Source organism: Mixophyes fleayi, chromosome 2 (genome assembly GCF_038048845.1).
Source record: "Mixophyes fleayi isolate aMixFle1 chromosome 2, aMixFle1.hap1, whole genome shotgun sequence".
In the NCBI taxonomy this organism is placed as follows: domain Eukaryota; kingdom Metazoa; phylum Chordata; class Amphibia; order Anura; family Limnodynastidae; genus Mixophyes; species Mixophyes fleayi.
In genome coordinates, this window is record NC_134403.1 from 26,538,101 (window position 1) to 26,563,965 (window position 25,865).

At 44.6% G+C, this 25,865-nt stretch overlaps 1 protein-coding gene and 2 long non-coding RNA genes across 4 annotated transcripts in view; all 3 read right to left on the reverse strand.

Moving 5' to 3' along the window:
- Positions 1-25,350, reverse strand: part of LOC142140804 (uncharacterized) — a 33,476-nt gene extending 8,126 nt beyond the window's left edge. The window contains exons 1-5 of one of the 2 annotated variants that reach the window (XM_075198716.1): positions 25,090-25,347; positions 19,244-19,399; positions 9,326-9,481; positions 7,503-7,658; positions 2,968-3,922 (exon numbers count right to left, since the gene is read on the reverse strand). In XM_075198716.1, the coding sequence (XP_075054817.1) occupies positions 3,324-3,922; positions 7,503-7,658; positions 9,326-9,481; positions 19,244-19,399; positions 25,090-25,207 (1,185 nt within the window). In that variant the 5' untranslated portion in view covers positions 25,208-25,347 and the 3' untranslated portion in view covers positions 2,968-3,323. Of the gene's footprint in view, positions 1-2,967; positions 3,923-7,502; positions 7,659-9,325; positions 9,482-19,243; positions 19,400-25,089 lie in introns of those variants that run through there. The other variant, XM_075198717.1, reaches the window with a different exon arrangement.
- Positions 13,150-14,134, reverse strand: LOC142140805 (uncharacterized). The gene is made up of 3 exons (XR_012688568.1): positions 13,639-14,134; positions 13,473-13,551; positions 13,150-13,383 (listed from the first exon to the last, which is right to left on the reverse strand). It is a non-coding gene; the product is annotated as an uncharacterized LOC142140805 (long non-coding RNA).
- LOC142140806 (uncharacterized) lies at positions 14,937-19,237 on the reverse strand. The gene is made up of 2 exons (XR_012688569.1): positions 16,590-19,237; positions 14,937-15,067 (listed from the first exon to the last, which is right to left on the reverse strand). It is a non-coding gene; the product is annotated as an uncharacterized LOC142140806 (long non-coding RNA).
- Positions 25,351-25,865: the final 515 nt, after the last annotated feature.

Here is a 25,865-nt window from a genome sequence, read left to right on the forward strand (position 1 = left end):
CCATTAAAATGAAGTTCTCTGCAGGTGTTCTGTTTGATTACTCTCACTGCAGACACATCCTGTCTGGTTGCTGCTAGTTGTGAAAAAAGATCCTTCTAAACCACTACAAAATATATAAGTTAAATCACACTTTATGCTATTGTTATGTCACACACACACACACATATCCTCCACCTGTTTATGTTTAAACTAGGTGCATTGTTATGTAAATATATCATTCTGTCTGCAGCACTACATTAAAGACTGTCAGCGGAATACCTAACTCCTCTCTAAGAGGTCTGTGACAAACCACTCCCTTTGTCACACATTTCGGTCTCAGCAGATACCCTTATCAAGGTCATACAAAGCAAAGTGCCAGAGACCAGTATATACCCATATCTTCCATGATTAATAAGCAAAAAAATAAAAATTCCTAAAAGGAATCACAAATCACATGTACGAAAAGACAGGTATAGAGAACATTATCTGCAAACATAATAAACAGTATCATCACCAAATCTAACGACCATTATCACTCCCACATCTAGTGATGGAGGCGATTAATACCATATTCTTAAACTAAATCTATAACAGTGATGGCTAACCTGTGACACTCCAGCAGGGGCGGATCTAGAAAAATGCTATACCCGGGGCGAGATAGGGGGGGGGGGGGGGGGGGATTTAGGCCCCGCCCATTTATAACATCTTAGGCTGCCGACGGCTGCACACTATGTGCAGGTCTGTCCAGCCGTGACAGGCAGGGACAGTGTGCTGCCCGGCTGCTCTGATTGTGTTTTAAACACAGTCAGAGCAGCCGGGCAACACACTGTCCCCGCCTGTCACGGCTGGACGGACCTGCACATACTGTGCAGCCGTCGGCAGCAAGTGTCTGCTAGGGGGGGCGATCGCCCCCCCCTGGATCCGCCACTGCACTCCAGGTGTTAAACTACAAGTCCCAGCATGCTTTGCCAGCTATCAGCTAGTTATCTACTGGCAAAGCATGCTGGGGCTTGTAATTTAACGCCTGGAGTGTCAGAGGTTAGCCATCACTGATCTATAATGTCAGCACTCGTAACCAAACAGCATTTCCTCATGATACACTTTAATGCTTGTATAGTTCAAAGAAAATGTTGACGCTAGTAGGTCCACTGGTGATCATGTGCAATAGCATTTCTTCTTAGCGAACACAACCACTTAAGTAGCTCAAGAGAAAAACATTTTAAAACGTATTAGTTTTAGTCATCATCATTATATCCTCGATAGATTCATTAAACATCTAAAAGGATAAGATAAGTCCACCAGCGGCCAAGAGAAGCCTGCAATATGATTATAACAATGACACAAAACAAGTGTCTCTCTTTATCCTTAAAAGGAGAAAACTCCTCTTGACATATGGCCAAAATTCCTCTGTCATATCCATGGAACTTGATCATATAGTAATTCATTCCACTGCATGTAATTAGTTGTAATAGTATGTATGTAATTAGATAATCGCGTGGGCCGAACATCCCAATAACGGGACACTTCACCTTCCCAACATACACTAGACCACACGATTACATTATACCATATATATATAATATGTGCTGTAATACCCATAAGATGTTGTCCGATAGCAATGTTCTTGCCTGTCGGAGTGAGATATGTCACAGCAAGCGAGCCTGGTTTATAATAAGTCATCATCATGTGCAAGTATTTTCACCTGCCCTCTAATAGGTGCAAAAGATACGCCTCTTAATAGACGTATCTGAGTGTTCCTGCTGGTCTGCATGAACCACACTTGTATAAAACACACTAATATTGTATTTGGCCTGCGTTTGTACATCCTTTGCCTCCTCCATCCCACTGCTCCAGGCGCACGTGGGTGTAAACGCCAGGATCGTACAAGTCTGCTTTGGCGTATGCTCACGTTCTGGGCCCATGCTGAGCGTTTTCACGCAGGAAACGCCAAGTAAACTGGAGAACTCACTCTGCCTCATTCTCCGTTACAGTGTACGTCATGATTCAGTGCTTTATGTCCTCCCATCTACTGTATAAGTTGCTTATAGGGGGTAACTCTGCTCTCTCCCAGTCTACTGCCCCCTATATCTCTAACCTCCTCACCATTCACACTCCGGCCCGCTCCCTGCACTCAGCCAATGACCGTCGCCTCTCCTCCACTCTGATCACCTCTTCCCACTAGAATTCAGGACTTCTCCCGAGCTGCCCCCTGCACTGGAATGACCTCCCTTGCTCCATCCGTCTCTCTCCCAACCTGTGCTCCTTCAAACGGGCACTTAAAACCCACCTGTTCCATAAAGCCTACCAACCATCCACCTAACCCCTCATCCACTCTTTTCGTTCTCCCTCTCTCCCCTGGTCCCTCTCTTCTCTCCCCCTGCTTCACTGGCTCCCTTTCCTGCCTGTTTTTGTTTCACCCTCCCTTAGGATGTAAGCTCGCATGAGCATGGCCCCCCCCTCCCCTCCTGTCTCCATACCGGTTCTTCTGCTCTGTCTTTACTCCATATGTCTTCCTGGAGTTCCTGAAGCATTGGTACTTTGTGTTTATTGTTCTGTACTTTGCACACTGTTTTGTACTACTGTTTGTACTGTGTACGGCGCTGCGGAAAGCTTGTGGCGCCCAACAAATAAATGATAATAATAATAATCTTAGTATACTTTTGACTTCATTTATTGCAATACATTTCACTCTTAAACACTTTAAAAAAAAAAAAACAACAACAGATCAAGAACAGGCTTATTTAACACCTGTAAATTTAATGAGGGCTACATGCTGTTGTATTTGGTAAAACCCACTTAAGAAATTAAACATAATATTTCATCATTTATTAAGGGTCTTGCATGAAAACTGCACGATTGATGCCACTGTAGGGATGCACATGAAAATCTCTAAACTGCATAATGTTGATGTTTCTTTCCACTGCACAATAATTCTCTTTTAACACGTTAAACGTATTACTGTACTCATGAAAAAGAGACAGACACCCATTGGCAAATAAGGTCACAATTTTAATTAAAATTTAAATAGTGGAGGAGACAACAAAAAGCGAGTTCAGTTAAACAGACAAACATTGAACCATACACGTGGATGGCCAAATGGCTCGAAATCCACTAAATCAAGGATATTATCCCTAACCTGAACGGCCGGAGTTTAAACTGGCATCAGAGAAACCTCACCCCCTTCTAGACTCAATGACGTGCCCACACAAAACAGGTCAAAGGCTCCCCCACACAAAAGGACCAAGAGCCACATTTACTTTGAAGGGGAAAGTTACCCGCAGCCAATCAGCAAAAGTGCATTATATTAGCCGCTGATCGCAATCCTTCCTGCCAGCTGTGGTCCTTTAACGGACACACTGCTCCCCACCAATTGTCCTAACCAAACCCCCCAATTTCCAATAGATCTGTTCTATGAAAAGCCACAACCCCTCGTCTGTAAGATGGTCCCCATCTAATGTGTACAAGTGAGCCTTATCCACCGTAATCAAGGGATGCTTAATAGCCATACCCCCCAGTGCACTGACGATATTGTAAATGGCCCTATTAAGCTTTTTCATCACACGAGTGATAACAGGGACAGAAATAACACCTCTCTCCCAGGAGACTCTGGGAATGAAATCCGACCAGCACAATTTAACCGTTGGCCACTTAGAGTGCAGCAACTTAAAATCCTCTCTGATACTAATCAGCAAGTCTAAAGATTTTCCTTTACCCAGATCGCCGTCTCCGAGATGAACGACAAGTATGTCGGGAGGGCCCTGCTTTTCAATGGCTGAGGTCATAAAGGGCAGAAAACCAGGCCAGCATAAATCTTTGTCACCCATCCAATGAATCTCAACGGGGCGGGGAAAGGAGGACCGCTCATGGGCCTTACTCTGCTTGGATGCATCGCACACGAACGAATGCCCCACCACCCAGATCTGGATCTTCCTCTCGGGTAAACCTGCAAACAAAACATCCCTACGTCAAACGGCACTATAACCACAGCTGAGCAGAAATAACTGTTAAACACTAAAGCCAGAGGAGAAGAAAGGAGGGGGAAGGGGGTATGTGGTAATCCATATGAAGGTAATGTACATCACTACCTAAGAGGGGCGATATATCTCTTGCATGCATCAGTCTTCCATCTCCCTAAGAGCTTAATCGCCTTGATGGAAGACCTGTCCAAGGCTGTGGCTGAAGCCACCCCGAAACTAAAATAATGGGCACGTAAAGCTTCGGAATCTAGGCCACCAAATTATATGGAACGTTTAAATATTGCACAAAACTGAAATTTAGTGAGGTGAACCATCCCTATTTATCAACAAAGTTTCTGCCCCTTGTGGTCTGACCTACACTTACCTTTTACACAAAGCAACCAGGCATATGGTCGTATCTATAAAAAGAGAAACTATCTACGCCCCCTTATGTAAGGGGTGGAGGGATAGGAAATGCAGTCAAATGGAGGTAATAGGAAACCCCTAAAGTAATTGTGCAAGAAAGGAAAATTCCAAGACGCAGAGGGTCGTGGAGGTGGCCGGGGAAACTGTCCAGTATACCAGACAGAAAGCTGCGTATATGAAAGACATTTATTTGCATCAACAATTGTATAAAGTCAGTATACATGCTAATTATACACAAAATTGAAATACATTCTGGCCAGAACGCATAAATAAATTTATTTTCGTACAATATGGACGTATCTACCTGAGTTGGGATGATGATTCATCAGCCCCTAACTAATTGGTCCATTTTGGACCTCCAAATTTTGCAAGCAACCTGTGTGTTCGCTATAGTCATGTGCCTAGCGAGCAAACCGGCCCCCGAAGTGTGCCTAGAATATGCAACGACTTCGCTTACTCTAAAGGCACCAAAGAAAGCCAACGCAAATGCCGTGCTGAATAATAAATCCTCATACTCATCAGCAGCGATCATCTGTAGTGCGCACAGTATCGGATGTAAAATGCATATATAAACAGGCCTCCTAGTGTCCTTACCGACTGGCTGGTCCCTGGCCCACCCCCTAGGGGTCTTGGTGATCAGGAAACCCATAGTGAAATCTTCCAAACCCTGAAGTCTGGCCATAAACAAGATGTCCGCTAGCGTGGCAGACATGGACGTTTTGGATGCACCCGTCTGGTACCTGGACCAAATAAACGCAAGCATATCCTGTCTCTGACCTGAGTCCCGGCATCCATGTGACTCCAAAAACTGGACCCACTGCTGCTAAGCTGCATGGTAAGCCCTCCTGGTAGAGGGTGCCCTGGACGTCTCTGCAAGGCCTTCTATGCCGGTATGATAATCTACCAAACATGAGAAGGATAAAAGGTTTCCAATGAAATTAGTAAGCGGGGCCAGCCAACTGCATCGCAGACGTGTGTCAGCCAACCCGTTATCCAAGGCTGAAGTGTGTGCCGTCCTGATATTGTACTATATCAGATTAACGACTGGCAAAGAAGACGAGCTCTGCTTATTGATAGGCTCCACCACCCCCAAGTTGTCGCAACAAAACAATAGGTCCTGGCCTTGCAACAGGGAGGACAACAGTTCAAAGCCCACAATGATACAGACAAGTTCCAACACTAGCAGATTGGAAACAATGCCACAGTGGCAGCATGGTTCCAGTCAAGGAGCGGTGCACCAATCCCCATTGAGGTTGGCACCAAAAGCCTTGGACCCAGATGAATCTATCTAATTCTAGCTGTCCGGCAGGTAACCAGAGGGCTTGGCCAAATACGCACCCCATTGAAATTCTTCAGGAATGGCAACCAGATATCCAGATAATCCTTGATCTCTTCAGACAAACGCGGTGTAGTGTGAGCCCAAGTGATGCCCGCTGTAGACCTCTGAAGCTGGTGGCAAAAAAATGTTGCCAATAGGGATGATATGACATGCAAAATTGAGGGAACCCAGAAGGGACTTCACCCGACGCAAGGAAACTCTAGGAGCACTCCGGAAACTTAAAATTAACGTTGTCATATTAATAACCTTATCCCGAGGCAAACAACAACCGACTAATGTCAATATCGATGCCTAAGATTTGTCTTGGGCTATGGGAACCCCAATGGTCGCAAACTGGGCTTGAGCTGCAAACGTGTCAACACATTTTATGTTATCCCTAAGATCCACTATGAGAAAATCATCCAGGTAGTGAGCCATGCCGGAATGACCCGTTCTCACCAGTACAGACCAATGAAGGACCAATTAGTTAAGGGCTGATGGATCATCATCCCGACCAATGAAGGAATGAACTAAACCTCACGAAGTATGTGCATGAAATGGAACATCCCATAAGGAGCCACCAATCAATGTAGAAACCATCTGACAAACGGTAACTCATACAACAAAAGGATCCCAGGTGTAAGGAAAGAAGACAAAAAGCAGACTCACCTTAGCTAACAGCGCCCCTAAAACTAAACCAATAGTGGATTTAAAAGACTGGTAAACCACCGAGTTATGATAGTGGTCTATTGCCTTGTTAACTGATCCCCCAGCCGATTATGACAGAAGCCGAATCAGTCATTATTGCCGACAGTCTTTTTGGGGACTATCCCTACAGGAGAAGTACCAATCATGAGTCACAAACGCACTTACCTACTGACTTTTTCCGCCAAGATGCCGGGAATAGTATAAGTGGAAGGCAAATTCTCAGTACCGGTCGCACGGGTAAAAATATAACCTAAAACTCTACTGAAAAGGAAGCCTAGTAAGCATCATGGCAAAGACGCAGCTACATCCCAAGCGCCTGAACATCAACTGGGGAATGAGCCTTTGTTTAGAGGAGCCGCTCGTGCTCCCAGTCCCTCTCCCTCCATTCTGAGGACAGTCCTTAGCTGGGTGGCGGTCGTGGCAATGTGCACAGTTGTTTAGATACTTATAAGCTGCACCTCTAGTGCAGACCACGTTGCTAAAGGCAAACAACCTGTTCCTATTCTGTAGGGGAGTACGAAGACTCCCTTGTGTTGGAAACCATTTGGACCCCGTTACTGGATGTGGAAGCACTGCTTGGACGCATCAACGCCAACCATATCTCAACATCTGTGTCGTACGCCAAACCAACGCTTCATAGTTGATAAACATGCCCTTTATCATGTGAAGATAACGCCATAAGCCTGCGTATTCCGCCGGTCTGGTTTCTATGTATGCAGCCGCGAACACGCAATAACCAGTCATCCAATTGGGGAAAGATTTATAAGCTTCCTCTCCGATACCATCTCTTTTCCCAGCAGCCAAGAGGCCCTTTTTCTCCATACGAGTAATGGTGAAGAGATCTACATAGATTCTCTTCCTGATCTTTTCCCGAACACTACACCTAATTCTCTACATTAGCGCTGAGTTAGCACATTTAACTATTTCCCCTCTTTGCGAACGTCACTGCAGCTATACGCCTAAGCAAATGTAGAAACTTCCCGCGCAGCAGGTGCACGCGTTCAACAGCTTCATGAGCTTGCACGGACTTCGATAAAAGTCTGAAGAGTCATCACTAGAGCTAATTATGACAGGACAAGTGTTTATTGTGAATGTGGCACATGCCTCATACTCACTAGAAGTTTGCACCATCTGTCTCCCATCTCGAAGGCTGTCCAGTTCCTGAACATCTGGAGGAGGGTTGCAGTGCCCAGATGACTGTGCTGTCCCCCCCGACTCCAAACTCGAACTGGCAGCTGCTAAAACTTCCAGATTCTGTGAAACCTGTGGTGCTACATAAGAAAATACATTAGCATCAGACATGTCGTGGGCTAAAAGGTTTGGCTGGCAGGACCGCTGTGGACAAGCAATCTGGCGGAGTCTGGGCGAAGGAGATAGTAGCACAAAACCTGGGGTGAGTGAGAGGCAGAGGGAGGGGTCTGAGCGCTCGACTCAAGAATGTATTTGAAAGAACCCAAGCAGCCGTTGATCGGGTTTGGATACAAAAAAAAAGACGTGATTTGGGGCAAGTTTGACCTAAAACTGAGTAACGGGCCATCAAAATCATAGCGTATATAAGGAGAAGAACAGCTCAGACTTAATGGGGTAATATCAGAAGAAAACAAAACATCACCATGTATTGCGCCATCTAAATGTTGTTTAGGGGGCTGATGAGAAAGTATGGAGGTGCAGGGTATCATAACTCAAGTACTAAACCCTTCTACTATAATAATTCCAGGCTGTACTTACACTTGCTAGAACAGGACTCTATAGTGGAAATATTCTTAAAACATAGGCTGACACCAAAATAGACCTCCCTGTGACATCTATGGCAAACCCATGAAGATTTAAGATTAAAATATTGTGTAGTCCAATAAAACCAATTATGAATACTTTAATAGTTTCTAAAACCAACCGCCTAATAGTTGTACTTTAATAAATAATAATGTACTTATAGCCTGCAGTAGAATTAAAATAAAGCAAATTTATATATTTAAAAATAAATAAATAAATAACAAAACACTTTCAAAAACGAAACAAAACCCCAACCGCAGGTCAAAAACAACGAATCTAAAATGGGCCCCATGTCAAAAGCCAAACAGTGGGATCCTGGCCCCAGGATCAACTGCTGTCAGGCAGACAATACAGTCCTAAGGAGCGTTCTGTGTAATGAAATACTGACCCCACCACTAATAAATGCTGCCAGATAGAGCTGACACTCTCTGTAGTGGGATGATGCCCCCCCCGGAACACTGTTAGGGGTATGGTGGTGGTATGATGACCCCCCCCTGGTACACTCTTAGGTGGAATGGTGGTGGTATGATGCCCCCCCTGGAACACTGTTGGTGGGTATGGTAGCGGGATGATGACCCCCCCCCCCCTCCCCGGTACACTGTCAGGGGTATGATGCCCCCCCTGGAACACTGTTAGGGGTAAGGTAGTGGGATGATGCCCCCCCTGGAACACTGTTAGGGGTATGGTAGTGGGATGATGAAGCCAGTAACTAGCTGCAGTTGAGACACACAGCACGGAGCTATCAGGATATGGAGAAGAGGAAATAACGCTATCAGTCTGTGTATTCCGCTGGCTTCTATCTATGCAGCCGCAAAAAACAGTCTGCCAACTGGGGAATGATTTATAGGCTCTGCGCCAATACTATCTCTTACCCATGCAGCCAGGAGGCCCTTTTTAACCATATCAGTAATGGTGAACAGATCTGAATAGACTCCCTTCCTGATCTTTTCCCTAGCGCTAGACCTAATTACCCACATTAGCGCCACGTTAGCATATTTAACCATTTCCCTTCCTCGCACTCCTTTGTGCGCCAAGGTGAATGTGACAACTTCCCGCCCAGCAGGTGCGCGGACCCCGATCAGAGTCTAAAGAATCATCTCTAGTACAAACTATGACCGGGACCTAATGTCATATAGTGTGAGTGTGGCATGTGCATTATACTCACCGGAAAATTGTACCGCCTGTTTCCCATCTCGAAGGTCGTCCAGTTTCTGAAGACTTGAAGGAGGGGAATAGCGTTCGGATGACAGTGCGTTCCGCCACGACTCCAAAATCTGGCGGGCGACTGGAAACTGTTGCGGATTCGATGAAACCTGTGGTGCTAAAGAAAAAAATACGTTAGCATCAGACATGACGTCAGCCAACAGGCTTGGCTGGCCGGACCGCTGTGGACGAGCAATCTGGCGAAGTCTGGGCAAAGGGGTTCCTAGCACAAAAACCGTGGGAGGAGGCCGCAGTGCCAAGTGGTCCAGTGATGAACACAGAGTGGGAAGTTCAGGATGTGGGGTGTACTGCTTCTGGCCCAATGAGTGAGGGGTGGCAGGAGGGGCCTGAGACATGTATTAGGGGGGAAGGGAGGGGAATGGGGCTAACTACTGTGAAGATTGCCCCGGTTGTGCGCGACTGGGCCACTGTGAAATTTGCGGAGGAGACTATGTGAAAGCAGGGCTGGACCAAATCCAAGAGACAGGTAGTCTAGGCACCATAAACTACTGCTCTGGATTAATTACTATTAACATTAACGGGTACATATCCCTGGCTCACTAAAGAACATGCAAAGCTAGAATTTAACAAAAATATAAACAGAATAAAGGCTGTACTGAATAGAACAATATACATGAAGTCATGGGTGAGTTTAAAGCCGCTCTACCATCTACACTTTACATTCATTAACCCCTCCCACCGCAGACAGTCCTCCGTGGGCTACTCCATGCAGCTGTTATTTCCGGGGCATCGTTGTTCTTCCCACAGTCCTGGCCAAATACCAGGGCTGTACAAAGCTGCAGAGGGGAGATTTCAGCAGGAGGACCAATCAGAAACCACAAACAATATATTGCCGCTTCTAATTGGTCCTCCCATTCACACCCCCCACCCACCCTTCTACTGCTTTAAAGTGGCAAACAGAATTGAATTGACCGATCTGTTTTACAGAAGCGGAAGAGACCAGACAAAAAATGGCCGAAGGAAGCAGCCCCAGGGGCTCTGGCTAGGGGACCCAGGAAGCTAGTAAAATGTAACGTTTAGATGGTAGTGCAGCTATAGACTTAACCAATGAAGTTCACTCTCTCTCTCCATTGCTGCCGTGATTAGATAGAGGTGCTCCTCTAACAGAGCAGACACAGTGACTTGCTGTGGAGATATGAATTGTGTGGTTGATTCACTCAGGGGTAGGGCCAGCGATGTCACAGTAACTGAAATGATTTACAATTCAGCTTTTTGATCTGTATCGGATAACATTAGGACACGGACTGTGCTTAAGATGTGGGAGGGGTTTTAGTGGTCTGTAATAAAGACTCCGTTGGTTCCTAGATTTCACTGAATCTTGAAATCCTAATTGTCTGGTCCTGCCCAGACCTAAGGTACTGCACAGTTCAGCATTCTGATTCCAAAGTGACAGATTTACATTCTACTCTGTGTGGTCCTTACTATTGTTATGAACTATAAATATGTGGCTGGATATCAGTAAAATTATAAATATTCAGATCAGCCAATGACAGACACTGACAAAAAGTGAACTCAGCAACCGTAGTGACAATGTAGGACCCACCCATTCTACAATCTGGTAATTAGGCAACAGATCTGATTGGTGGAATTACTGTGTTGCAATGCTTAAAGCTCCATATAGACAGTTTATGGTGCGTCCACACAGTGAACAAAACCATTAATTTAGCATACTAATACTATAGAAAATGCATTCATAGAACACCTAGAATGGACCATGACAGCGAATTGCTGATTCTCTTGTGTTTTGGTACGTTCCAGGGTTCACTATAAGTGCTGTGTGATGCTGTGAATGCATGGACCACACAGCTGAATGGTCTCAAGTCTTAACCGATCACAGATGACCTACAAGCTCTGAATGTGTGGCCCAAGTCTATTACAAGACACAGTGAGAGGACCCTTCAGTCTAAAATATCTGATAACAAGAAGTTTTATATATTTGCAAGTTACAGGGGCTTGTACATATATTTTCCATCTATTTGAGGGAAACACATTAATCTAAAGTGCTCTAGGCCAGAAAAGATGGTCTCTGTAGTTAGGTGATCACCTCTTCAATATAAAATGGATACAGGATGGGTATGTTTTCATTTTGGATTTGATATATCAGAATTGGCCACATTTATAGGATATGTTTGGCTCAGGATGAATGAATATGTCAGAGCACCATTAGTACAGTTGTGTGATGGGCACATACAGTCAGATATAGCTGTTGTCCAACCAAATTTACATTCCATCCTAATCAACATTTGGCAGAACACAAGCAGATGGTGACCAGGTTTGGATACAAACAAGATGAGATTTGGGGCCAGTTCAATCTAAAACAGAGTAACGTCCCAGTAAAATCATAGTGTATATGTGTACATCTTGTACCCACTTACTTATTGGTGTAAAAGAAGAGAACATCACAATGTATTGAGCCAGATAAAAGGATTTTTGTTCTCAGTGTAAAATCCATTTCTCTGAATCCATTTGGGGGACACTGCTAACCATGGGGTATAGAGGATGCTGTGCTGGAAGCAGTAGGCACGGTTCAAACTATAAACTTGTTTATATCCATTTGAGAGACACTGCTAACCATGGGGACGTTCCAAAGATGCCCCTAGGGGAGGGGACGTTCAGACTCAGCTGCGCACAGAATGTTTTTGGCCAAAACTGGTGCCCTTGGACCAAGGATAGTGAACCACTGAAATTTGGTAAGGTAGGGATGGAGGACCAGTTTGATGCCTGACACAACTGTTAACAAAGTCTCCATACCGTGCTAGCCGAAAACACTCACCAATCTGGTTTAGTGGCTGTAAAGTAATCTAGAATTCTCATTCTCTCCGTGATAAAAGCCTGTCTGCTTTTGCTGAAAGCTAACTCACCACTGCTTCTTTTGTTACAGGCCAACCTTATTGACACGAGAGAAACAAGGAGGATATATGTTCTGAATAAGGATGACAAACTGTCTACCTGCATCCCCAAACTACAACTACTGCCAGGGGGTGGATTTGTCATTCTGGATGTTAGATCTTGCCCCAGAGCCAAGATAACTAAATGCTGGTTGAAAGGGTAAGATAACAAGAAGGAAGGGCAAAGCACTGAACATGTCGTTGATTCTGAAAACAATATAATGCAACAGCCAGGCACCCTTCCTGCGGAAGGAATAGCCAGTAAAGGATACCTTCCAAGTTAGGAAGAACATCCACAGCATCTAGAGGTTAGAAGGTGGCTTCAGTAGCACAGAAAAGACAGAACTCTGGTTGAAAGGACTACCTGAGGAACCTAAGGCGGTTGAATGTTAAGAACCTTGTGAAAAAATGCCTGGAATCCGGATCAAGCTGGGTACACACTACACGGTTTTCGTCCAATAATTGGCTCAATCAGCCGACATACGACCGCTCGTTCAAAAGTCGGGTCAGTGTGTATAGTGACACAATGGTCGAAAGTCTGCCCAAATGGACGATTGTCGCCTCATTTGGTTGGTCGTACCGTTTAATATTTTCATTCCAATCTCCTTTCTGTTGTGTAGTGTGTATAAATTTCCGACCGATCCACGACAATCCTCTGATACTTCCTCGACCTGGGGGGCGTGTGTATGTAAATTTTTGATGTCTGTCAGAGTCCCATGTGGTGTGCGGTATCCGCACATCACAGGCTTGTGTTTTGTATAGATGTATATTTGCCCGTCTGGCTGCAGACCATTACACTTGTATAAAGCACGTGTGTTATTACCTTTTGCGTCTATGTTGGCAATGTATTCATATTTACCCTTTATAAAATTTACCTTTATTAACTATTAAAGTTATAAAGTCATATTAACCTTTATTAAGTAATATTTGTGAAATACCCAGAATAAACCACACAGTGTTCATGCAACAGTTTTATTGCAGGAAAAAATGTACAAAATTTTATGCAATACGACAAGTGAAAAAAATAGTATTACACTTTAAAGGTGCTACTGGTTTGTGGTAGAACAGGTCTTGACGTCGCTTGGGTTGCTATTCCCTTTGATTTCTTTACCTACGAAACAAGGAAATAAAAAAAGTTTACCATTAAACTTCTATATCTGTAATTTATATTCAACGACAGAAATACTCTCATTTTCTCACCTTGCACACTGCTCAAGATCAGTTTGTTTTGGTCCCTGTGGCGCAATCGCCATAATAGCGGACTTAACCTCTGTATATTCTGGAAAACAGGTGCCATTTTGGTTATTATAACGGTACAGGTATGTGCCCAAAGCATTTAGCTGTCTATACATGTTCACTGAAATACCTTTGTGTCGAAGTTCTTTTATATATTTTTCTTTTTCAATTTTTTTCTTGTTTGATAACAGGTGTAACATTAGTGGTATCAGTGGCATCTAAACAGGCCTTCTCAGCATTAATTCTTCGTTCCGACATAAAAAAAAAAGTTACAAATTAGGCGCTAGGTGTTTATTTCATTCTAGTGTCACATGAAGCAATGTAAAGTCCTTCAAGCAGGTACACTACATGTGCTACTGACCTTTTTTAATGTCGTTGTCGTCCTGGTCCAGTACTTTGACCATCATCTCCACCTCTCTTGGGCTCATTGGATTTGCTCTTTGCTCTTCTTGAGTATCTCCATCCCCCACCTTAACTTTTTCAACATTTTCTGGCCCTTCCAGCACCATCTCTGACTCAGTCTCCGTCTCCATAGCTGCAACCCCCACTGACACCTTCTCCTCACCCACAACCCCCACTGACACCGTCTCCTCACCCACAACCCCCACTGACACCGTCTCCTCACCCGCAACCCCCACTGACACCGTCTCCTCACCCGCAACCCCCACTGACACCGTCTCCTCACCCGCAACCCCCACTGACACCGTCTCCTCACCCGCAACCCCCACTGACACCGTCTCCTCACCCGCAACCCCCACTGACACCGTCTCCTCACCCGCAACCCCCACTGACACCTTCTCCTCACCCGCAACCCCCACTGACACCTTCTCCTCACCCGCAACCCCCACCGACACCTTCTCCTCAACCTTAACACCCACTGACACTTTCTCACTCGCCATCTTCTCACGCTCCTCGGCGCCAGACAGGTTCCTATGTCATTTTATATACTCAGACTTGGGCGTTCATTTCTGCTGTGGACCAATCAGCGATGATGCCCGCCGAGAATGGAGCATTCCATTACATACAAAGGGATTTTATTATTAGGGAATATTCATTGCATTGCACTGCACTGTACCACTTAAATGGTTTTCTAAATTTTATGTATGTTACTAAACTCCTATTTTATATGAATGAATGAATGGACAGTGTTGCCTTCTCTTTTTATGCGGCTTTGGGTGTTAACTATAGTGAAAGCTCTGCCCCTTTAGGCTAATGTCTTATGGTATATCGTTACATCCCCCGCAAATGATGCTTCAGTGTGTACAAATTTAAAATTATTGCTCACAACAACATGGCTGTAATAAGTCGCTAAAGGGACGTTCGCTCTTCCCTTTATCGTCTAAAACAAGGCTAGTGTGTATGAAGTCCATGGACCGAGCGATCGGAACATCGATCGCATGTAAAATCGATCGGCATAAAAAGTTGGTGGAAAATTCTGTAGTGTGTACCCAGCTTTAGAAGCCAATCTGCTCTTAAAAAGATAGATAAGGCTGAACAAGGTCTTAGAAGACGCTGATCTCTGTTAACTCTGTAGACCATCCTGAAGGAAGACCAGAGACCTGCGAAGACAAGGATGAAATGTGAACACTTCTCTCATACCAAACTATTTGACATGTCACACACTGTGGTAATCTCTAGCGCAGACTATTTAGGGCACCCTGACCTGGACAAGATAATAAATTAGCACCTCTGGCTGAAATATCACAACCATCCGCCATCAACTATATGACCAAAGTTTTGGTAGAAAAAAAACCCTCCTCGATCAGCCTTGTGCAACCAGAATTACTGGCACACCTGTTATCCAGGACTTCCGCAAATACCCAAGGAAGCATGACGGATGAAAAGAAACTTCAGAAGTTAGCCTCATAATTAGCTACCAATGGAAGAATCTCGTCAAGATTGCAAGGTTATAGGTTCAGCCCTGCACAAAATCCTGGCAGACTCCATCACCACCAAGGGGCCCTGGACAGCTCTAGGTGTTCTACATGAGTAGTATGCAACAGAAGATTGAGACCGAACTGAAAATAAACAAGCTTTTATCCGTTACTGTATGGTCCAAATCTTCTACTCCATAAAAAAAACCCTTGGATAACCATTGTCATAATTGGGGCCCCAAGGGAATTACATATTCACATACTGGGCTGAGATGACCTGTAACATGCTACCAGCGTTCCCTCCGTGAGCGCAATGGTTGGGAGCAGTGGGTCAAGTTTGCCATACACAAAAAAAAGGCCGGGCAGGTACAGGATAACCATTACTTCTAACTTCTTGTATACCCTAAGTGCTGAGGTCGAACCAAGGTTGTCACTCTGAAGCAAGAATGGCAATAGAGAACATACCTGAACTAAGGAGCCTGCAACGTTCTCCAGCCAGATAAACCTGGAAGTGGGGGAACCTTCCATGCGATGTTGTGTGACCATCGGGGAAGGCTAGGAATGACCTCTCACCGAATTTCCACTGAACTCCTTTCAGTAGAATTGAACCTACATTTGTGGCTAGCTGCAAGTGTCCTTCTAGACCCCTTAGGTGCCTCTTAGTCTATGCCAGAAAAGGCCGTTGTCACACGGTAAATTCTTGGGTCCCTTATACGTTCTGTGTTGTACCAAGGTGGCTTGCAGGATGACAATAGGAGCATTTTCACGGAAGGGATTTCCCATTTATCTGCATCATCTTCCGCTAGTGAAGATGTACGAGAACAGATGCGAATTTCAGAAAAAAATAGAGAAGACGGAAAGACTGCCTGCCACCAATATCCCAAAAACACAGGTGAAACTGAAACCTGAATAGGATTACTTTAACAGCCTAACTACTAGTTGAGCCATCCTGCCTTCTAGTCAGGCCCTAATAACGGAGTCCCCCTAGAATCTCACCTAACTCCTGAAAGTATGGTTTTGACTCAGGATCTCCCAGGAAGTGGACCTAGGTGGTTATTTGGTGCTTCAGGGACTTGTTGTATGACTGGGTCTACCAACCTTACCTGTGAGGGAATCACTTGAGGCAACCCTGTACTGGCTTTTTACAGTTTTGGCTCCAAGGAGATTCCTGGACTACAGGGTCTAATACCCATGGGGGCCAAAATACCTGAAAAGGGAGCTCCACTGCTTCACGCCTCGACAGTGCCATGATTGACTGAGCGAACACCCCCAGTCGAGTTTCTGCCATTTAGTCTCCTCCAGGATGTCGTTTCCTGGAAATTACCCATCGGGCTCTGGTAACAAAAGCCCAGTTGGCAGCTTAGTCTGGCTTTAGAAACCTGTGGAAACCATAGCAGCCTTGGAGCTGGAAGTAGTCCTGTTCACTGACATTAGATGTAAAACACTACCTAGAGAAAAGTGGTGACAGGCAGGTAAAAATATATAAATACACACACACACAACACTTCTCTCATAGAGTCTGACTCCATAGTGTGTCTAAATAAGCACAATGGCTATTAAGTCAGTACTCAATAACACTAGAGGGAAGAGTACAGCAACAGAACACCAACATCTAAATAAAGTCAGTAGTCACTATTAATAACAGTAGAGAGCAAAATGACTGAACACAAGTAACATAAGTCAGTACTCATTACCATAACAGAAGAGAGTAGCGCGAAAGGACATAGTGGCTAACAAGCCAGTACTCAATATAACAGAAGAGAGTACAGTGATCGAACACAAGGGGGAACCAACGCCAATGGTCATTAGCAGTAATAGGATATAATACAGTGACTGGCACAAGGCTAAATAAATCAGTACCCACTGATCTTAACACTGGACAGTACAGCAACAGGATACCAATAACTGTAATAGGGGAAAGTATATTGACAGGACACATAAGCCAACAAAGTCAGTACTCATATCAGTAACAGGAGAGAGCACAAGGATAAGTCAGTACTCGGTAACCGTACAGGGGAGAGCACCGTGACACAACACAGAAACCAATAAAGTCAGTGCTCCTATCTAATAGGAGAGTGTACAATGACTGAACACAGGCTTAATAAATCCATACTCAATAACCGTGACGGGAGCAAATACTCTAACAAGCGGGGCTTACCTTATATAGACCCCCCTGACCATCATGGTACCCTCCGCTGAAGATCTAATTGCCTTCTCGCTTGTCCAGAAGCAGAGTGCGGCACAACAGCCGGGCGGACCGCTTCTTCAGCCATTTCCATATGCAAAAGCTGAGACTGGAAGGCTGTTATGGTTGCCGCAGCTCCACCGTAGTGCGGTGAGGTGTTGTGGCGCACTTCCACGCTGTCATTGGGTCCCTGGTCACTGTACGGTTGACCAGTGGACCCCTTCCGGGAGCCCTGCAATGAGGAGGTGGGAGCGGCAAGGAAGCACCAAAATGGCACCTATACCCGCTCTCCATAGAGTGGTGTTCTCAGAAAGAACATTCTGCACACAAAACAAAAATAAAAAAAACTTAATTAAATCTAAAGAGCTGCTGGAGCAGCTCAAATAACAGTGACCTACTCCATGGGCACTAAAACACAACTGAGGAGATATAGCTGGAGGCGTATAGAGGGGCGGAGCTAGGATACAATCAGGTTTATAGTTTGAGTAGTGCCTACTACTCCAGCACAGCATCCTCTATACTCCATGGTTAGCAGTGTCCCCTAAACGGATGAGAGTATAAGTACTTACCTCTGATGAAGCGGCGGTACGCCGAGAAACGCGTTAGGACTGATACTCATTGAGTAATATACCAGGTGCTGGCCAGTTTACCACCTCTAAGCTGATTTGGATTATTTGCTGCCAACAGCGCACTTTAGGCTGCCATTTGTATCCTACCGGAAGCATTGAATCAGGACTGACTATAGAAGTTTGGAATCCACGGGCTCACGAAGAGAAGCTAAGTACCTGTTTGATATCCACCGGTGCCTATTACACCTATTGGTGCATTTAATATCTGGACACTGATACAGGTTTCTCTTATATTTGATATTGATTGAGCCCTACGAGGATTAGAACATCATTAATGACATAATTTCTTCAGTCCGCGGTATGGACATTTGCAACGGCAGTGTATTTTTTCTATATATGGTACCATATTATATCAACTTTTTGGCCATCTATCCTGATTCTGTCTGACTTGTTTTAAGTCTATGAATTTAACAGCTGTCAGCGACTACATCAATATTGATATCAATACATTGGTTATATGTCTTATCCTATCATTATTACATTTGAATATTTTCACATAATAGATTGTCTATTTTTATATTATACTTGTTGCTTTGCGCTCCTCTATTTGTGTCATATGGATATGAGAGAGATATAGTGTTTAGGGGGCTGATGTGAAAGTAGTATAGAGGTGCAGGGTATCACAATTCAAGGACATCAAGTACTAAACCCTTCTACTATAATAATTCCAGGATGTACTTACACTTGCTAGGATTGGCCTCTATAGTAAATGTTCTTAAAACATAGGCTGAAGCCAAAATGACGCTCCCTGTGACATCTATGGTGAGGCCCCTGAAGATTTATTAAAATATTGTGTACTTCCAAATAAAACAAATAATGAATCAGATTTTAATAGTTAATAACTAACCGCCTAATAGTCGTACTTTAATAAATAATAATGTACTTATATCCTACATTCGAATAATTAAAAGTGGAAACTTCCCACCCAGCAGGTGCACGTACAGCAACTTCAAGAGATTGCTCGACCCCGATAAGAGCCATCGCTAGTGCCAACTATGACCGGACTAGTGTTGTGTAGTGTGAATGTGGCATGTGCACCATACTCACCAGAAGTTTGTGCCGCCTTTTTCCCATCTCCAAGGTCGCCCTGTTCCTGAAGATCTGGAGGACGGGAGCAGCGCCCGGATGACTGTACGGTCTGCCCCAACTCCAAAATCAGGCGGGCAGCCTGCAACTCATCCGGATCCGGTGAAACCTGTGGTACTACATAAGAAAATACATTAGCATCAGACATGGGCAAACAGGCTTGGCTGGCAGAGTCTGGGCGAAAAGGATACTGGCACGAAACCCGGGGGAGACGGCCGAGTTACTCTACATCAAATCAACACAATTTTAGAAAAAAATTCTACCTCATTCTCTAATTTCAAGAGGAGAGGAATTTGCATTCCTCTCATGAAGTGAACAGGAAAAAATATTGTTTTGTTGATTTTCTCAGATGTGTAATGCCTCAATAAGTACAATTTTCATGAATCACTCCAAAATGAAAGCTCTTGTAGCAGATGATCTCATCAAAATAAAACTTTGGGGATTTATTAACAACATTAAGAACAATTTTTGAGATGTTTTTCATAACTTAAAAAATATGGCTTTTTGAAACATACTGCTGTGTTACATATCATATGAAAGCCCATAAAGAGGTTTAAAATGAGTTCTTGCCTAACTCAATTAGGTGAGCTACAAATGCAATTAAAAAAAAATGTTAAAAGCAAATTTTTTGATAAAAAAATTGCAGCTTTAAAGGGAAATAACTTCGAAACCAGCGTACATATAAGCCTAGGATTTGGGGATTTTTAATACACACACGGCGACATATATTATGTCAAATTTCATTATAATCTGAAACAGGCAGTTTGAAACCCTGTGTTGATCTGATGTGGAATGACCTGGCTGCAGTGCCATGTGGTACCGTGGTGTATGCCGGCTGGGAGGTTCGGGATGCGGGGTGTGCCGACTTGGGCCCCATGAGTGAGGAGGGGAAGGAGGGGCCCAAACGCTCGTTTCAGACAATTATAAGGGGGGTGGGGCGGCGTATGGCGCAGAGGAGGAATGCATGGAAACCCTGTCCTGGAGAGCTGCTGGGGGGAAAGGCCACTGTGAAACTTGCGGAGGGGACTATGTGAGAGCAGGGCTGGACAAAATCTATGAGACAGGTAGTGTAGGCGCCTAAAAACTAATGCTCTGGATTAATTTCTATTAACATTAACAGGTGAATATAACTGGCTCATTAAAGAACAAGCAATGCTAAAATTTGACATATATATATATATATATATATATATATATATATATATATATATATATATATATATATATATATATATATATATATATATATAATAAAGGCTATACTGAGCCGAACAATATACATGAAATCACTATATATTTTAAAGCTGTGCTACCATCTATACTTTACAATTCATTAACCCCTCCTATACCAGACGGTGCTCCGTGGGCTACTCCAAGCAGCAGGTATTCCCGGTAAATCATTGTTCTTCCCACAGTTCTGACAAAACACCCAGCTGTACAACGCTGCAGAGGGAGCATATCAGCAGGAGGACTAATCAGAAACCACAATCAATATATTGCTGCTTCTGATTGGTTCTCCCTTTCACACCCCCCACCCTGCTTACCACTGCTTTAGAGTGGCAAACAGAACTGAATTGATCGTTCTGTTTTACAGAAGCGGAGGAGACCAGACAAAAATGGCTGCATGAAGCAGCCCCAGGGGCTCCGGCTGTTCAGCTATAGACATAACTAATGATGTTCACTCTCTCACTCCATTGCTGCCGCAATTAGATAGAGGTGCTCCTCTAACAGAGCAGACACATCATCATCATCACCATTTATTTATATAGCGCCACTGATTCCGCAGCGCTGTACAGAGAACTCATTCACATCGGTCCCTGCCCCATTGGAGCTTACAGTCTAAATTCCCTGACATACACACATACAGACAGACAGAGAGAGACTAGGGTCAATTTTTTTTTTTATAGCAGCCAATTAACCTACCAGTATGTTTTTGGAGTGTGGGAGGAAACCGGAGCACCCGGAGGAAACCCACGCAAACACGGGGAGAACATACAAACTCCACACAGATAAGGCCATGGTCGGGAATTGAACTCATGACCCCAGTGCTGTGAGACACATTGACTTGCTGTGGAGATATGAATTCTATGGTTGATTCATACTCAGGGGTAGGGCCAGTGATGTCACAGTAACTGAAATGATTGATGACTCAACTTTTTGATCTATATCTGATAACATCAGGATACTGACTGTGCTTAAGACGCAAGAGGAGTTTTAGTTGTCTAATGTAATTTTATCTGGTTCCTAGATTTGATTGGATCTTTAAATACTAATTGTTTTGTCCAGTCCAGACCTAAAGTACTGCACAGTTCAGCATTCTGATTAAGAGGGGCAGGTTACTTTCTATGTAAAAAACAAATGCTGGTTGGGAAGCAGGGTGGCCTAGTGGTTAGCACTTCTGCCTCACAGTGCTGGGGTCATGAGTTCAATTCCCGACCATGGCCTTATCTGTGTGGAGTTTGTATGTTCTCCCCGTGTTTACGTGGGTTTCCTCCGGGTGCTCCGGTTTTCTCCTACACTCCAAAAATATACTAGTAGGCTAATTGGCTGCTATCAAATTGACCCTAGTCTGTGTGTGTATGTTAGGGAATTTAGACTGTAAGCTCCAATGGGGCAGGGACTGATGTGAATGAGTTCTCTGTACAGCGCTGCAGAATCAGTGGCGCTATATAAATAAATGATGATGGTTTTCAGTCACCAATATGTGCACACATTATGACAACAGTGAAATCATTATGACATAGTGAAAATGTAGGACCCACCCTTTTCTACTACAATCTGGCAATTAGGCAACACATCCGAACGTTCAGAGATCAGGTGGAATTACTGTATTGCAATGCTTAAAGCTCCATACAGTTTATTGTGCGCCTGAAAGCTTGAGAAGTTCAGCCACACGGTGAACAAACCATCATTTGCATAGTGATTAGTAACCATTATAGAAATTGAATTTATAGAACACCTACAATGCAGAGTGAACACTAGAATGGACCATGACAGCTATTTGCTGATTCTCTTGTGTTTTGGCCTCTTCCAGGGTACACTATAAATGCTGTGTGGTACTGTGGATGCATTCTCCACTGCATTGGCCACACAGCTGAAAGGTTTAACCCACCACAGATGACCTACAAGCTCTGAATATGTGACCCCAATCTAATACAAGACACAGTGAGTGGACCCTACAGTCCACACACACATACATACATACATACATACATACATACACACACGTATTTGAAAGTCAAATATAAATACAAAGCCAGGCAACTTCTGCAAGTTACGGGGGCCTATACATTTTTTTGGGATGTTATTAGTAACTCTTTCATAAGGAAAGTTCAAGCTACAAGTCCTGCCAGCTGGGGGCACATATGGGAGTTGCAGTTCCCCAACAACTGAGGAAAACACAGGTTAATCTTAAGTGATCTAGGCCAGCACAAGTTGGTCTCTGGAGTTAGATGATCACCTATACCAGTGTTGGCTAACCTGTGACAGCGCAGGTGTTGTGAAGCTACAAGTCCCAGCATGCTTTGACAATATATAGCAGCTTATTGCTGGAAGGGTATGCTGGGACTTGTAGTTTCACAACACCTGGAGTGTCACAGGTTAGCCAACACTGACCTATTCAATATAAAAAATTGACACAGGGTGGGAGTGTTTTCATTTTGGGGTTGAAAAATGTGGCCAATTCTGACATGGCTCAGGATGAATGGTTGGATATGTCAGGGCACCGTTAGTACAGTTGTGTGATGATCACACACAGTCGGATATAGCTGTTGTCTAGATTTACTGTCCATACTAATTGACATTTGATAGAACCCAAGCAGACGGTGACCAGGTTTGGATACAAATAAGATATGATTTGGAGCCAGTTTGATCCAAAACCGAGCAACATACCATCAAAATCATAGTGTACATAAGAAGTACATCTCGCACTTACAACTTATTGAGGTAATACGGAAAAGAACAAAAACATCAAAACGTAATGCGCCATCTAAATAGTGCTTAGGGGACTGATGAGAAAGTAGTATGGAGGTACAGGGTATCACAATTCAAGTAAAAAAAACCTTCTACTATAATAATTCCAGGCTGTACTTACACCTGCCAGGACTGGCCTATATAGTGGAAATGTTCTTAAAACATAGGCTGACACCAAAGTAAAGCTCCCTGTGACATCTATGGCAAACACCCGAGAAGATTTATTAAAATAGTGTGTACTCCCACATAATAAAACCAATTATTAAGAAAATAAATGTATATATGTTAAAAAAAAATAATAACAAAAAACACAATAAAATAAAAACATTCACAACTCAGCCACAGGTCTAAAATTCTAATTTAAAATGGGCCCCATGACAAAATAAATAGTGGGATCCTGGCCCTAGTATTAACTGCTGTCAGGCAGACAATACAGTCCTAAGGAGCGTTCTCTGTAATGAAGTACTGATCCCACCAATAATAAATGCTGTCAGATAGAGCTGACACTCCCCAGGACAGGTCTCTGTAGTGTGATGATGACCCCCCTGGTACACTGTTAGGGGTATGGTAGTGGGATGATGCCCCCCTTGGTACACTGTTAGGGGTATGGTAGAGGAATGATGACCCCCCCTGGTACACTGTTAGTGGTATGGTAGTGGGATGATGTCCTCCTGGTACACTGTTAGAGGTATGGTAGTGGGATGATGACCCCCTGGTACACTGTTAGGGGTATGGTAAAGGAATGATGACCCCCTGGTACACTGTTAGGGGTATGGTAGTGGGATGATGCCCCCCCCTGGTACACTGTTAGGGGTATGGTAGTGGGATGATGCCCCCCCCCCCCCTGGTACACTGTTAGGGGTATGGTAGTGGGATGATGCCCCCCCCCCCCCTGGTACACTGTTAGGGGTATGGTAGTGGGATGATGCCCCCCCCTGGTACACTGTTAGGGGTATGGTAGTGGGATGATGCCACCCCTGGTACACTGTTAGGGGTATGGTAGTGGGATGATGCCACCCCTGGTACACTGTTAGGGGTATGGTAGTGGGATGATGACCCCCCCCTGGTACACTGTTAGGTGTATGGTAGCGGGATGATGCCCCTTGGTACACTGTTAGGGGTATGGTAGTGGGATGATGACCCCCCTGGTACACTGTTAGGGGTATGGTAGTGGGATGATGACCCCCCTGGTACACTGTTAGGGGTATGGTAGTGGGATGATGACCCCCCCTGGTACACTGTTAGGGGTGTGGTAGTGGGATGATGACCCCCTGGTACACTGTTAGGGGTATGGTAGTGGGATGATGACCCCCTGGTACACTGTTAGGGGTATGGTAGTGGGATGATGACCCCCCCTGGTACACTGTTAGGGGTGTGGTAGTGGGATGATGACCCCCTGGTACACTGTTAGAGGTATGGTAGTGGGATGATGACCCCAATCATTAGAAGCTGCGGTTGGGGCACACAGCACGGAGATAGCAGGATATGGTGGAATAGCAGGATATGGTGGAATAGCGGGATATGGGGGACACAGCACGGAGATAGCGGGATATGGGGAGATAGCGGGATATGGGGAGATAGCGGGATATGGGGAGATAGCGGGATATGGGGAGATAGCGGGATATGGGGAGATAGCGGGATATGGGGGACACAGCACGGAGATAGCGGGAGGATATGGGGGGATAGCGGGATATGGGGGGATAGCGGGATATGGGGGGATAGCGGGATATGGGGGGATAGCGGGATATGGGGGGATAGCGGGATATGGGGGGATAGCGGGATATGGGGGGATAGCGGGATATGGGGGGATAGCGGGATATGGGGGACAGGCTCACCCTCGGGTTCGGAGTCGGTGCCAAGTTCGATTAAGTTGTCGATCTCATTTTCGATCTCGGCGTCGCTGTCCACATCGGAGCAATGGTCGCAGCGCCCTTCGTAGCACAGCCTGGACATGACCAGGAGCAGCAGGTGTCACAGGTAGAGGACAGCGGCTGAAAGGTTCCCGGATTACATCACACCGCTTCCAAAGAAGACATCGGCCACTGCTCAGGGACTTAGACGAACCTTCCACGCATGCGCACGGCGGGGAGCAACATACTACGCATGCGCAGATCAGTGGCGCCTATAGCTACATTGTACGCATGCGTCCTAATCAACTATCGCGACACTTCAACTTTACCACACGGTGATAGCCCCAAGTTTATGTATCCAAATCCTCATACGTGGGTGCTGTTCTCGTGGTTGTGTGTAAGTTTAAGTTAGACTCATCACTATAAACATGCTGGCAGCCTGGGATGAGATGCTGGGACTTGTAGTTCCAGTACTGTTAGAGAGCAGCAGGCTGCCCATTTACTGTCTATATTATTTATTATAAAAAATGTCCAGCTTTCTGCACACAAATGGCAGCATATATACATAGTTGTAGACTAACAACTCACTTGGTACCACAGCCTGTCAGTACAGGTAGCTCATTGTGGAATTTCAGCTCTGCCAGCTGCCATGTTGTCGAAGTCTGTGTGAGGTTACATATTCTGCCATGTTGTCGAAGTCTGTGTGAGGTTATATATTGTGGGTTATATTTAATGCTATGTATTACACTGCAAATAGAACA